At 37.1% G+C, this 16,005-nt stretch overlaps 1 protein-coding gene across 49 annotated transcripts in view; it reads left to right on the forward strand.

Moving 5' to 3' along the window:
- RIMS2 (regulating synaptic membrane exocytosis 2) overlaps positions 1–16,005 on the forward strand; it is a 491,423-nt gene that overhangs the window by 399,163 nt on the left and 76,255 nt on the right. For all 49 annotated transcript variants that reach the window (XM_069779840.1, XM_069779846.1, XM_069779845.1 and 46 more), the window contains one exon: positions 14,874–15,046. In XM_069779840.1, coding sequence (XP_069635941.1) covers positions 14,874–15,046 — 173 coding nt within the window. The remainder of the gene's footprint in view (positions 1–14,873; positions 15,047–16,005) is intronic.

Consider the following 16,005-nt stretch of genomic DNA (forward strand, 5'->3'; position numbering starts at 1 on the left):
TTAAAATTTTAGATATCTGGATACAACTTGGAACGATGAAATAATTAGAATAGAGCTATGCTGAAGAATAATTAAGAAGGCAAAAATTTACACAGATAATAACACATGCAAATATTCCATGCAATTAATTTCTATAAAATACCTGTAAAACTAAGGGCCTAATGAGTAGAATTTGATAGGCTTATAAATGGGAATAGGTGTGCATAGTTTTATGGAACCCCTTCATCTTCCTCTTCGCCTCCGCCAAACCAGTAAGCTCTTTGCTTCAGGAAATAAACCAAACACCAATTAGGCTAAGAATTTTCCATATGAGGAAACTATTTAGTTACTGCCTGTTCCACGGCTTTTGTGCTTTCCTATGGACTAGTCAGTAATTGTATTTTTGGACAAGAAAATTGATAGCTAAACCAGCTGTCTGGTCTGGAAGGACAGGTCCTGTCACTCTCAACAGCCTGTAAGTGCTCAGGTTACCTAATCAATCAATCATGCTCATTTGTGGTACGTAAGGAGTTTTACTACTCTCTGGCCCATAGTGCTGATAGCATTTATATTTTCAATCAAGCATTTTATTGTGGTTTTAATATAAAAAGTTTGTGGAATAAATTGCTGATGTTGCAGTCCTCATTCCTATAAATATAGGATTTAAAGTTTAATTATAAGACTTAAAAATGTAGCTAGATGAAATAAAGTCGGAATTCTAGATTTGAGCTCTATATACATGGTAATGTAGAAAACATCTCTTCTCTCTTTTCTATTTTTATCAGTCTGTATTTTGCTGATGGGTTAAAAGTAATTTAGTGACTTTGAATACAGGTGTGGATTGGTGTGATTTCTAGTATTTTCTTCTTTAGTCAATGATATCCAAACTCTCAGAAAAGATTTCTGTTGCTGTCATTTTCTTTTTTCATTTAATTCAAGCTCTCTTTTAATTTACTTTGGTTTTGATGCTTTTCTAATTTAGTTTTTAATCTTGAGTATCCATGTCTCTATTAGAGATTTATGGTATTGTAAACATAATACTGTGGTTAACACAAATACTGCGGTTAACACAAATACGGCATTCACATATCATGGTTATGGCTGAAACATAAACATCTGACAAGAGACTCATACTGGCTGTCTTTATCTGTCAGCACGTACTTTTTATTGTCAGCCATTTTCTTAGTTTTTATGTAAGCTCCTATTGCTAATCATATATCTAGAAAGCAGAGGTTAAATACGTTATAAAAATTTGTTAAAGTACCTTGTAATTTTACAATGAATCTTAAAGAGAAAGTAAAAATATAAAATCATCAGTCTATTTTGGCTCTGAATATTCATCAGTTACTGGAGTTTATTGGAAAAAAAAGGATTTTCAATAGCAGAAAATTACATTTTTACATTTAAAAAAAATACTGTGTAACACAAAGTCTTGAGTTTTACAGTAATGAGTTAAATATTCTTTTGCAAAAAAGGAAATATTTTTCAGAAAAAAATTATTTTATCAAACACGTATAAATCAAATATACATCAAAAGGTATATCAAAAGATTTCTATCAAAGCCAGATTCAATTATGTGATTGTAACCATTCCCTTAATAATCACATTTTAAAATCACCTGAGTGCTGTTTTGACCAACTTCCAGCCAGAGTAATCACTGCAATTTATCTTAAATCCTTTCAGCCTTTTTGTAGTAGAAGATATTTTCCTTTCAGAACTGCTTTGTATAGACATGTGAATTACTAAACTGTTAGTCTATTTTGTTTCAAAGTGGCTATCTTTTCATAGTAAATTCAATTATTTCTGTTTACAGTTCTTATCTGAATTTAAGCTGTAAAGAAGTTCCAAGATGCTATTGAACTGAGTAACAATTAATGTATAAAATAGTGTGACTGTGCTTGAATTAATTATCTAAGATGTGCTGAAACTGATGTTATGCTGATAATAAATGAGAAAATCTATGGAAAACAAGAAAGAAAATTAACCGGGAAATATGTACTAAATATCTGGGTGCCAAAGTGTGACATTCAAAAATAGAGAATATATGAACTTAATTGAATTGCTGCAACAGTCAGAGAGCTCCAAGAAATGAGAATAATCACCTATGATAAGATGTATCACACCAGACTGCAGTCTGTGCCACTTAATTCTCTGCCAGGCAGAACAGGCGCAAAAAGGACATTATTCACGTTTGACAGATAACAAGGGTAGAGCAGTGGTTCCGGCTAGATGGAAACATGTTTGCTAGATCAATTTGCTAGGCTGTTGACCTTGAAAAAACAAGGAAAGGGTGGCACGCAGGTAGAAAGGATAGACCTGAAGTCCCAGTGCAGTGCTTGCATGAAGCCTGCTTGAACGTGTAGGATTCAAAATGAAGAAGCAGGATCTTTGTCTGCTTCACGGCGGGTGGTTCCGGGGCCACCGAGCACTGTCGGACACTACGAGAGGCAGGAGACCAGCCCGGCTCTCCGGTGCTGCAGCAGCCTGAGAAGGTGCTCCTGGGACGGCCCGCGAGAGCCGCTCCACACGGTTCTGCTGGGCATGCCTCAGAGGGAGGATTTGCCCACAGCTTACTGTCATCACCTGTAATTCTGACTCTAACGATGAGGCCTGTGAAGTGGTTTTAGCAGTGTGGCTGTTTTCTTCAGCTCGGTCTCTGGGAGTGCTTCTCTTGATTAAACGGGTTGATTTTCTTTGATGGCAGCCACAGAGTTATCAGTGGAAATTTTGCCAGTTTATCATCCTTTTCCCAAACAACAGATTTGTGGTTCTGAGGAATTTTTGCCATCTGTCATGCAAGAAAAAAGCTATGTACCTCAATCAGATTTCCCCAAGGTATTGCATTTTTTTGATTCTTTTTTTTTTTGAAGTATCTTAACTACATCATCTCTTGCAGTTAATTTTAGTGAATATAATGGTGTCTTCAAGCATCTGTATTGCAAGTAGTATATACGAAGGATTTGGATGGATATGTAACACACCACCGTTATTCTGTAGAAGCTGGTTCTGCGTGATGGAGCTAAGCAAAGTAGGGTCAGGACCTTGGAGTCTCAGCATAGAGAAGGCTTTCTTTTGTAAAGCCTTAATGCCTTCAGCAACACTTCTAGTGAGAATGTTACTAAAACATGACATTACCTCTGTGGCCCTTCTAACCTATGGTATTTCTGACTGTCATTTGTTGGAAGTAAAGTCTTTGCTTACAAGAATTATTATTGATTTAGTGTTAGGCAATACAATATTTTCTTCAGTAATACATCAGAAGGAATATTATCCTCCTTCTGCAGATGGAAATCATTGTTTTACCAGAGGTTTCACTGACAGTCTGGAATCAGCTAATAACAAGAAATAACAAGAAAAAAAATAAAAACAGTCCTGAAAATTTAATCCTTATTTCTGAACAGAGTAATAATGTACCCCAAAGGTGTTCATTTTTATAATACAAAAAGTAGAATAGTTAAATTATTGCAGCAAACTTATATTACTACTAGTAATCCAAGATAGGAGAAAATGAAATTTTAGCAAAATTACCAAATAAATTAAGGTCTGCATAAACAAAACCTCTTTTTTTTTTTTTTCCCATAAAAGAGCATCTTGTCCAAAATCTGTGCCTTGAATATATAGAGATTTTTCATCTAATAACCTTAAGTACCATGCTGAAAAGAAGTTTGGAAATTGTGTTTCTTCCGGAGTTAGTTTATGCTGAGGAAAAAAATTCATCTATCATACAACCAGTTTTGTCATGAAGTTCAACTTGTGTTATCACAGTAAAATTTATCTGATATATCTTTTTTCTTTAAACTATGTAAAATATTTAAAAGATGTTTTATTCTTTTCCCCATATAGAGTGTCTTAGATCCATTAAATTTCAGAGAACCAGGATGCATCATCCTGTTTCTGTTCTCTATCGAGTGACACATGCCACAGGTAAAAAACAATTCTAGTGATTTGCATACTTCTGCAGTTTAATCTGAAGCAACTAGCTAATTAATAATATCTGCATTTTATGTAGTTTGAATATGATTTTCTAAAAACAAAATTCAAAACACTGTGACATAGTTTTCTGTATCTAAGAGACGATAATGCAAATTCACTTCTGGTAAACAGGCTGACTTTCAGTTTCAAGAATTGTAAAGTAACTTGGGTGTTTTTTAGGAGGCAGTTAGAAATGTTTCCTTTACCAATTCTAAACTAGTTTCTAGTCACATAAATTTAGGAAATGCTATGCTAATGGTATGCTAAGGAAACATCTGTAAAATGAAAGGAACTTCAAGGGTTTTCATAATTCATAGACATTAAAGAGTTTTTGACCCCAGAATAGTTCCAGTATAGATACCTGTCTTGTGAAATGATCTAAATTTCTCATACAGTTTCAATTGAATTGTTTTTTGTTTCTTTTCTGGAAATATTACATATTATTATCCTACTGTTAAAGTGTTCTATGTGATAAAATTGAAGTTGTAAGTAATGTCAATAGGTGTTGCATATTTTCTGTGAAAGTGAATTCAAATTAACCTTACAAGCAAGCAAAAAGTTAAATTATTACAGTATTTACGATGCGATATGACAGACATAAGTAATATATGTTTTCTAATTGTCCCTCTTTGAGAACTGAAGCACAATGACTAAAGAGCAAAAGAGAGAGTTCAGTTTCTCTATTCCCTAGGAGTGGTTTGCATGCTCAGAATCTCCCTGCAGCCTTTTTTCCCCTAGTTGCAATGTAACAAGGGTAAAGCTGCTGAGGAAATACATTTTAGGTAAAGGTAATGTTTTCTAAGCAGTTTAACTTGCCTATGGAGGGATAAGGAGATGGCGAGATGGTGGTATCTACATCTTGCAGATTTGTTTCCCAAATTTGTAGACAAATTATCAGCTGAGCTCATATATTTCTTATTGTACAGGGGTTTTCCAAGATGTATCCTAATAATCAGTGAAAACAAGAGATTAAGAAAAAAAATTGTGGGACCTTCCGTCAAATCATGGAGGCTACCCTCTGATGTCTATGGATTTAAGGACTTAAAAAGTGGAATCATAGAAAGATATATTTATATCCTTAGGCACTTCTGCTTACAGGTATAAGCACTCACCAGATGTCCCCTGTGTCAATCCAGCTGTTCTCTTTAGCATGAATTCCTTTGAAGGTGCTGTGTCCTAGGACAAATTCAGTGAAAGTCATATTTAAATGTTACATAGGGAAAGTAGGATTAAGGGGAAAGTTCATATCTCTGTTCTCAAACCATCAGGTATGCTAAAATACTTAACAGGCTTTTGGGGTGAAATAAAGTGTAATGAAACAGAAATTCTGTGATAAGAAAAGATGGTTGCCTTTCCATCTCTTTTTATTTGTTTTTGGTTTTATGATCCAAGGACTAAAAGAAATTATGGAAATGTAGTTTAAAATCCAGGTTAAATGAGGACTCCTTAAAATGCATATTGTTTGAATTCCTAGATTGTGTTTGCAAAGTAACATCTCAAAGAAGCCCAAATTAGGTAGAACAATCAGAGGCAAAAGAGGATTTCTTAAAACCGAAATCCTGCCTCATTAGTCTCTTCGAAAAATAAGCTGCTGCCTGGGTGGCAGGACTGCATGAAGTGCAAGAGATTTTGAGTGCAGTAGTGATAGAAATGGCATGTGAACAGCTTGAGGAACAGAAGCAAATACAGGAAGCACACTTTGATTCTGTTTATCCAATGTAAGTAGGATTCACTAGAGATAGAAGACTAAACCAGACTAGAAACAGAACTAAGAGTTATCACTGAAACTGAACCCATTGAACAAGTGAGTTAACTGTAGGCAGGCTCACCAATTTGTCCTAACAAAGATGCTGGAGTTCACCAGGAGATAAAGCACTGGACGTACCGTTAAATGCAGTTGCACAGTAGATTGTGAAGCCCTGGACACCTGCATTTTTGTAATCACCCTGACTTGAACAGCTCAGATATTTTACAGTGAGCAGCGTCCATGATGATGCACCTTCAGGAGACTTGGCACAGTGTTCTGGAATGCTAAAGGATTGCTGATCTCTATTTTAAATAGATATTCTTCCTTCTGTATAAGACAGTCAAGAAGTTAATCTGTGGCAATTAAAAAGACGCTAATGAGTTTGGGAAGATTTACATCAAGAGTTTATTACCCACCATCACAAAGCCAGACTGTGGACCTGTTTCTCTAAAGTGAAACTTGGTGACTGACTCCACCCTGTTTTAAATAGCAGTTAAAAATCAGGAGAAGGTCAGCAGTATGAAGGGAAATTTAGACAGCAAATATTTCACATAAATCTTAGAAAGAGCTTTGTTTTATTTTCCGTTTTGCCTGCTTTCCTGAGTTACTTTCATGTCAGAAAAAGGGGACTGATGGACATCCTCCTACCCTTAATTCTCATTAAAGGGTTCTTCTTTTGAAGCTCATACTTATTTACCTTCATATTATGTAGACTCATATTTCTTCAAGATCTTTGCTTTTGTTCAAAAATTGTTGGGAATATTCTGGCTATATGAGAGCATTCCATGGTTCACTTATAACTTATTAAGGCACGTTTGAATCATCAGATCTTGTAACAAGGTGAAGTCCATCCACAGGACACACGAGATTTTCTATTCATTCCAATTTATACAGTCAATTACAGGTGTTTCACCCTAGCTGTATGCTATACCTGGATCTCTCTTCTACCTCATTTAATCTGTCAGAATCAGCTAGAACCATGGAAAAGATGACCTTACTTTAATAGTCAGACTATGAAAACTCTTCTTAAAAATCTCAATTACTTTCCTTGATAGATAATAGAAATTAGTTGCCTTTTTTTTTAAAGTAGATGTCTAGTTCTATAGTACATGAGGCATACTACCGAAGGATGCAGGCCAGTGGTGGTAGCCTTTTGTTATTATGAAATGTCATGTCCGAGAGTCCTGTTCCAATCACTTGATGATTTGGAGTAAAAGCTCTCTCTGTGGGTAGTGACTTTAAGGTAGCTTTTGATGAGATATTATGAAACATCTGCTTGGCCATTATAATCCTTATGTTTTCACTCCAGTGTGCAACACATCTTGGCTTGCCTTTTAAGGAATTTTTTGAGGTGATGCTTAGAATTGCTCTTGTGTTGTTTCACCTGTCTTCTACTTTACCTTAAACAACAGTTTTTTACTCAATGTGTTTTTCGTAGGACAGATGGGGTTTTAAACAGTGTCTTTGTGATTTTTAACAGTCTTTGAAATAATGTGGTAACTTCATATACCCCAGCAGAGAGTTTTCAGTGCTCTCTCCTTTCAAAATTTGTAAAATTTGGTCCTGACTTGAAGTAAGATTAAATAAGAACGCTTAGTTCCCTTGACTGGATGATGCTACCTTTATGAATTAATTCTGCATCTATAACAGCTTGATTTCAGAACAGATATCAGTGCAGCTGAAATTAGAGGTTGTCTTGATCTTCCAAAAGTCATATTTTATGAAAAAGAACATCAGAACAAGAGACTACTTGGTGTTTTGAAACTGACTGCAGGAACAGATTTTTTTGTAGGAAGACAAACTTGTTGACAAGCTAATTCTCAAGCTCACTAAAAGACCCAAATACTACTTAAGAGCTGCTTTCTACTTTACCAAATATTTGCAGGTCCTGTAAGTTCTCCTTGATGTAATCCCAGAATATTTTCTAGTGTTTTCCTATATCTATTTCACATTGTGCACTTAGGGGGTTCTTAAAAAAATTGCAACATATGCCAACATAGGTTAAGGAGACGATTTTTTGTCTTTTGCTTTGGCTTGCCTCCAGACTGCCTCCCTCTAGATTTCTGGTTATCCATTGGTGGCTTCTGCGTTACTGCTGCCTTTGCAGTTTCTTCTTCAGCTCCTGGATCACCTTGACCCGTAGGATGACAGAGTAATTGGGGTTGGAGGGGACCTTGGGAGCTGTCTAGCCCAACCCCTAGCTTAAAGCAGGGTCAGCTGTGAAATCAGCACAGGTTGCTCAGAGCTTTGTCTGGTCAGGTCTTGAAAACATTCAAGGATGAAAGCTGCACAACTTGTCTGGGCAACCTGATCCACTGCTTCGTTGTACCTGTGGTAAAAATGTGCCTTCTTATACCAGCCAGAGCTGCTGTGAATTGCTTGGCTCTGTCTTTTTGACATCCTCCCTGTATGACTCTCTCAGGTACTCCCAAAGCCATCACTCCTCCAGGCAGAACAAGCTCAGCTCCCTCAGCCTCTCCTCACAGGGCAAATACTCTGGCCCCAGCCATCTTGGTGGCCCCCCAATAAACTCATCCTAGTTTATCAATGTCATTGTTGTACTTTGCATCTCAAAACTGGATACAATATTCTAGATGTGGTCTAGTGATTGCAAGAAAAGGGGAATAATCACTCCCCTTGATCTGCTGGTTATGTTCCAGTCAACACAACCAAGGCTGCCTTTCTTTGCTGCCAGGGCCCACTGCTGACTTGCTCAATCTTTTTCATTGTTCAGTTTTAATTTACTAATTTAGCAGTAGGATGCTGTTTGCAACATTGCTTAGTCCCATAGTGAAATCAGGTTTTAGGAGCTTCTTTGTAAGACTGTATACATGAGCACTGGTTAGTGAAATCAATAAACAGATGGCACCAAACCACTACAGGAAAGATGTGAGAACTTCTGAAGTAGGGTTTTTTTTCACATGTTCAATAGAAATATGGATGTTCCTTTTTACCAACATGTTTCAATTGGTGGCCTAACTTTACTGGAGATTAGGATGGTTTAGAAGGTGGGGTTTGCAAATCAGGTTACAGTTAGTTCTTTTTATTTAAGGTAGAAGTAGATTGGGATGTTCTGAATAATGGGAAAAAATTATGTTGGATAAGGAATGGAGGCAAGGAATGGATGTACAGGAAACCATCTTACATCCAGCTAGATTTACTGGTTCAAGAACTGTACTGCTCAGAAGTAGCAACACCATGTGTAGCTCTCTCTTTTATGCTAGTGCAAGACAAGAATGCCAAGAGAGGCACAGTAGGGCCAGGGTCAGGAGATCAAGGGGTGCCTAATGCAGAGCAAGAATGGGCTGAAGAGAGAACAGGGTTGGAAGAGTGCCAGTGGGACTCACCAGAAGCAAAATACAGGGCTAAGAAAGCAGGATCCAAGAATTAGGAATAAAAAGGAGGAATACAGGATAGGATCCCGGACTAAAAAGCAGAAATCAGGATCAGCAGCCAAGAATTAGTCTGAGCTAGAACTGGTTACAGCTCCACATTGAGAAGCCCAAGGCAACTGTGCAGCTTATTATATACCTAATACCAGAGCAGTGCAAGAATTAATGTCCCTGGTCAGTCCTTAAATCTCCCAAGGGACTGATGGATGCTATGTATGTGCAGCTGATAGCTAAAGCAGGGCTGGCAAAGTCTGACCTGGCTAGATGTACCTCAGTTGCCTTGATGGAGCCTGACAGGAGTGACAAATGTAGGCACAGATTATTGAATTGGCTAAGTATGAATTACATGCAAGGGCAGATTCATCATAGCCTTCATCTTGGGTTTGTGTGTATGCAAGCTACAGATTAAACATATATTCTCTCTATGTATTCATTTGTATATGGTATTTTCTAAAAAGGGCTTAGAATCTTTTGCTTTATATAAATGTAATGTTGTTGTTATAAATATTAGTAAGTATTTGGTTTTATTTTTAATGGCAGACTTCATTAGGCAGCCATTAACAAAGGTTTTAGGAAGAATCAAACAATCCAATAACATTCATTAAAATGATGTGTGGTAACTAAACTTTGCAATGCCTTTAGAGGCTGTGAACTTGCACCAAAAGCTACAGTTGGAATTACAGAACTTTTCATACAATTGCTGTGCTCTGGCTGCTCAAGAGCTTTTGTCAGCAGGGCAAAGAACTATTGAAACAGTCCAGAATGGTTCTTTAATCTTCTTCTAGGAGCACAATGGACAATTGTCTGAAACATCTTCCCAACATTTTGATCAGTAAAAACATTGACCAGATTTGCATGTTCCTATGTAAATGCTAGCAAATAAAAACTGATGAGTAGACTATAAAACAGAAGAAAAAAAGATAATAAAATAGAAAGACGGTTGGAAATCACTGACAATTTCAATTGCCTGGACAACTGCATGACTGTATAGTCCAAGATGGAAGAGTGGTAACAATAGATTAAAGCAATATAAAACACTTTAAGACTCCCTTTGAATTAGAAGTTCCAAAACAGTTTCTTTTGAGAAATAAGTATCAGAGCAGTTGTAGCTCCATGTGGCTTGTCAGTCATACAGTGGTAGTTCACAAAGAGGTCAAAATGTTTGCAGAGGTTGTATTAGAAAGCAAAGCAGGTATTTGTTTTTCAGCTTTAATAATCTCGAATTCGCTACTACAGTAATCTATTGCAGCTACAAGATATTGGCACAAACACCTAACTGCCACTTTGTTAGGGTCTCCAGCTGATTATTTTACTAATGCAGGGGAAAGAGCTTTTAGAAACTTTAAAACTTGTTTGATAGAATCTGTAATAATGAAATTTATCCCATTCTTCAACACAGCAAAATATGACAAAATCAGCTTACTATTAAAAATACAAAAGTGACTTTTAATCAACCCTTCTGCTTGCAGCAGACTTCCTATTGTTGGAACAGCTTGAAGAGGCTGGCTAGTCTTACTGCTTTATGGGTCGTAAAGTCCAGAATGCTGCCTATGTTATATGAGTCTCGATTGGGTTGGAAATGAAAATTTAACCTTATTCCAGTAAAAGAGGCATATAATTCCAGCATGGGGAAAAGTCAGGAGATAATTTTCCTACTGCTGTGGCTGTTATTTAAAAAAGAAAAAAGAAAAAAAATTAAAAAGAAACAGTATTTAATTAACCTACGCAGTAGGCAAGTGCACTTCACCACAGCCTCGACCTCCTGATTGTCCAAACCGGGGCAGCTCTCAGTGCACATGAGGCTCCCTTACTGTCCTCGTGCCCATATTTTCTTCTGTGGGAAATTGGAGCATACAGGGTAGTTGCTGGATCTGATGATCCAAACATGTGGCCATGCCACCGCCAGGATCCAGCCCCAGGGGCTGCAGTTCCCCAGCAGCGTGCATTCAGACAGTGCAGGCTCCTACAGCACGGTACGTAGGGACAGCAGTGGAGAGGGATTGGAAATGGTAGCAGTGTTTCAAGTATAATGGGTGGATGGCACTTGGTTAATAATGACCTTTTCAGTCTAATAGTTGACCTTATCATACAGTTGGTGACATTTAGAAAAAAAGAAAGTGAAATTTGGAGGAAGGAAACAAGGAGGTATATGAAATATATGATGATGTAATCCTTGGGGCAACTTTAGCCACACAAAAACTGAAGAAAGAATAGTACAAAATCATGCAAAAATGGTTCGTTTTACAGTCAGAATGTATGACATGAAAAGAGCTAATACTTTTATAAAATCAATATTCGCACAGTGGCAGTGCCATTTTACTGTTGAGGCAGAGAGCAAAGGAGAACTTCAGAAACTGCCTTATATAGAATTGCAATTTAAGAAACAAATGTAAAATTGAAATGCCAACATGGCTTCTGTCAGACAAGCAGTATGTTTCCTTTTGTATTCTGTGCTGCAGTTACTGAAACACTAACATGCAATACACTCACTAGTATAATCCATTTCCTAAACAAAATTAAGTCAGATATAAATTCAAAAGTAGACCTTAGCAGCAGAATAAAGAGCAATTTGGAGTGGAGTTAATGGATGAATACGAGGTGTCTGAGCTTTGTCCAGCAAGAAAGACAATTTAGGTTCAGTTTCTAGATGGTACTTTGGTAGGCAGCTAGCAGATGCTGAGACTGTAACTCAGACAATGTGCAAATAAAACTTTTAAAAACAAATATTGTATATTAAGACATTCAGATTTAATGGAAGGATCCATTAACTTTCCCAATTTGAAATCTAAAACATCCTGAAATAGTAAAGGTCAAATAATATTTCTGTGCCATCTGACCCAATTGAAAACATTCGATGGGAAGTACCATTACATACAACTGAGAAAAAAGAGACAAGGTAATGATCTGATGATCTTTTTTCACATTATATATCTGAAATGATTTACCTTTAAGTTGCTTTTCTTGCCATAGCAATTATCAATCTTCACCATATATCACTAGATTATTACTATTGCATTAGCTTTAAAAAAAAATACAGTAAGGTTGTTTTATTTCTGAAAATGTCGATTTGTTACATACAGTACTTTGCTATGAAAAACGTATTTTAAGAACTGATGTTCTCCAGGTGTGGAAATGAAAGAGACAAAATCAAAACCATGGGTTTTTGAAGCTTTCAGTTTGCTGCAGAATGATTCTTTAGAATAACTTTGTGCAGTGCTGCTACCTTTTGCTGCTTCATGTTGCTTGCAAGTATTTAATTTAGAAGGGCTCATTTCCATGGACTGCTTGGCAAGCTGAGTGTGGGATCTGCAGGTTGAGGTCTGTTATTCTATGAGTCACCACAAGTAATTACCTATCCCCTAATTGGAATGTAATTAACAATTCCATCAATCGTTATGTCTGACACTACGGTCTATCTTATTTTCCCAAAGGATAGCCGCATTAGGTCTGTAATGCTAGCAGTGTGTCTACCCTGAGGTCACTAGCCACTGTCAACATGACAGCTGTTCCTGTAGGCACACACAGCTGGGCTGTACGTTAGCTCTGTCGGGAGCCAGTAGCAGCGTAGCCTTGGCAGCACAGGGTTCGCACAGCAAGTACATCTGCTTGGGAGCCTCAGCAAAGACTGAAGGCCTGAGGGCAGCTCTGCGTTGCCTTTTCTGTAGTGCGTGGTGGTAGCCCAGTACACCAGGCTGTACTTCCCAGTCTTGGTAGTTTTAGGCTAAATCAACACGAATTGCACTCATAACTTGGTCTTCAATGCAGAATTATTCTAGGGAGAGTTAGGTGGGTGGAACTGAATAGATGGGATTCAATATATACACATTTCACCAGACATAGTTGGTTTTTTCTTCTCCAAAGGGCTAAGTAGTTGCTCTTTTAAAAGGAGTTGCTGAAAAAGAACAATCCTTTTATTCTGGTATAATGTTCTATTATCTCTGCTGATCAGGACAGCTGTTTTATCATTGTTTTTATGTTCCCAAATGAATATATCAATAATAATATGTACTGTCTTCTTTATCAAGCAAAGATATTAAAGGCATCAGTAAAAACAGTCAGTAAATATTACAACATTTAAATGTAATCACAGAGACACTCTGTGAGTTTATGTCTGGCTAAGTGCACTCTTACACTTAAAGGCTGGGGTGGGCTCCAGTGGTTTGTCAATGGACACAAATACTGTAAATTAGTACAGATCAGGAAGCCAGCTGCAGCATGTGCAACCATTTTATGTAAGCGTGCAGTTCAGGTTGTGCTTGGTCACTGTCTGCAACATGTGTACAGCGTAACCTGCATGAGCATTTTTTCTTTTTATTTCATTTCTGTGTCTTAAAATAGGCAAAATAACTTACTACTTCTAAGTGTAAAATTCATTTATGGTAAATAAGCACTCAAATGCTATTCTGAAATGCTATTTAGACACTGCACAGTCTTTCAGAATATTTCCCAGTGTAACATTCCTTGCAAGAGAACAGAAGGAAATGATCTGTGTACTTCATGAAAGACAGTTATTCTAAAACTATAAAAAACAGACAAATCTGATAGCCAAACCTGGACACCCTTCTCTTCTGCAGGACTACACAGATCTGCCACTTTACATTGTGAATTATTTTCTCCAGGTGGATAAGCCCAATGTTGCTACCCCCAAGATTTCAACAAGCCACTGATGTATTATGCAGATTATTTTCCCCCATTGTTCTCTTTCAGTCCTGTCTGTGCTGCTCTTTACATCTTTCCATACTGTCTTCTTTCCATGGCAGCCAATCAACTAGCTGGTGATCACTGACAATTCATCTTGCAGTACTATTTTTCTGGAAAGATTATCAATAGTAACTCATCAGATTTCTGTATACACAGAAATGTCTGTGTATGAAGAGGAGAGGGAAAAATATCTTTCTGCTATTCATTATATCTGCACATAGTGCAATGCAGAGTGGCACAGATTTAGCATTAATTTAGAGCTAACTTGTGTAACAAGAAAAAATAGCCATAATATTTTGTTCAGATCTAACTTGAATACCTCTGCAAAACATTGCTTAATTTATATGGCCATCAGTCACCTGCCAGTTCCATGTTTGGAATATACTGTTAAAAAGTTCAAATACTATTGTAATTTTTTAGTTTCTGAGGTATTTGTACATTGTCAGTACAAATTATCTCTAGTCCTGTCCCATTCTTTCAGACTTCCCAGCCCAGCAGTTCAGCAACATGCATGGTTTGTTTGCACAGCTACATCACTTTGTCCTCTGGTTTGATAATCTCATCTATCTATTTACTTTAAAAAAAAATAAAAATCAACATTTGTCAACTAGAAGTTCTTGTAAATAGGCTAGGCCCCAAAAGAGACACGTATTTTATAGATAGCATGAAGCACATTCTGTCTTTTGTTCAATTTTTCATGAGCTCAGTAATCATGGGCAAGTCATTAAGTCTCTCTGCTTTGCTTTGTGCACTGGTGAAACAGTTGCAGTAAGAATATTCTGTGATGGTTTAGATGTCTTTGCTAAGGTTTGTGAAACCTTTGGAAGAGCTGAAAGTTTTGTACAAGTCACTCTATGGAAGAAGCTGAGGAGCCAATAGCTTGCATGGGCTAGCAAAGCAGAGTAAAATTAATAGAAACCAATATATAACTTGTACTCTGTATCAGTTAAAAACTTCATTATAAAAATTCAGGCAGTCTGGTGACAAAGGCAGTTTAGATAGCATCAGGGACCAGCTCCATAGCTGATTTGTGGTAATATGTCACTGACAACATCTGTATCCTTGTCCCTTTCCTCTTACAGTATCGGTCAGGACGGGATCCTCAGCGAGGCTCAGACAATGTTTCCAATAAGTCTTCAGACAGCGATGTCAGTGATGTCTCCGCTGTGTCACGGACAAGCAGTGCTTCACGTTTCAGCAGCACAAGCTACATGTCCGTCCAGTCAGAGCGTCCAAGAGGAAACAAGAAAATAAGGTGAGTGCGAGGAGCTGTAGTGCCAGCCATAGCCGTGTATTTTAAGTAACTGAACATTTGTGTTTGAAATTAATGTTTTGCCTAGTTTGAAATTTGCAGGGAAATTGCAAAATACTGGTTTAAGTGTCTTCTTCATATAATGCTTTTTGAAGTCTTCATGGTATTTGTTTTTAGCCAAGTTTTGTCATCTTGGGTTATACTAACATACCCTAAAATAACAAACATGTGCTGTCAGCAAGCATTAGATACGCTTAGATTTGTACTTTCTGAAAACCATTTAGTAAAATAATGTAGCTGAAAAGACAGTTTAACTTGAAAATTTGTGCCAGCAATGTCACAGGCATCTTAATTTCCTTTTAAATTAGAGCTGCTGAACTTTTATAGAAGTCTTATTTAATACTTACACAGACCAATTCAATTTATTTAATATTTACACTAGTCCAACTTAACTGTAAGCGTACAACCATTGAAGTACTCTTCAACAAGATGTACGCAGTGTATCTGTGAGCAAAACACAACATCGCCTTTGCCTGCGCCCTGTGCACACTCAGAGGAGCTCTACCTGTAGAACGAATGAAAGATTGTTTTTCTTGAAGGTGTAACCCATCTGCATCTCTCAGCAAAATTCAATGCCAGCCTATATTAATTATCAGAAAATTGTCCTCTTGAGAGAAATCGTGTGTTTGAAAAGATTGTTTAAACATCTACTTATATGAGCACTGTTAGGGCCACGTTGTTTCTGTCATACAGTTTTGTATACATTTCTAAATGTGATGTATTGCCATGCAAATTTTATTTGAAGAGGGACTTAGACACTGTCCTAAGAAAACATCCCAAGGTTCTCTAGAGTAGGCTTGAGTCTTAGCCAGCATGGTTTAACTTATGACTGCTTCCATCTTTTAGATTTTATTTCCTTTCTTTTGCATTTCCTTTCTTGTGAGTTCATGCATGCTCTTCTC

Source organism: Haliaeetus albicilla, chromosome 3 (assembly GCF_947461875.1).
Source record: "Haliaeetus albicilla chromosome 3, bHalAlb1.1, whole genome shotgun sequence".
Taxonomy (NCBI): Eukaryota; Metazoa; Chordata; class Aves; order Accipitriformes; family Accipitridae; genus Haliaeetus; species Haliaeetus albicilla.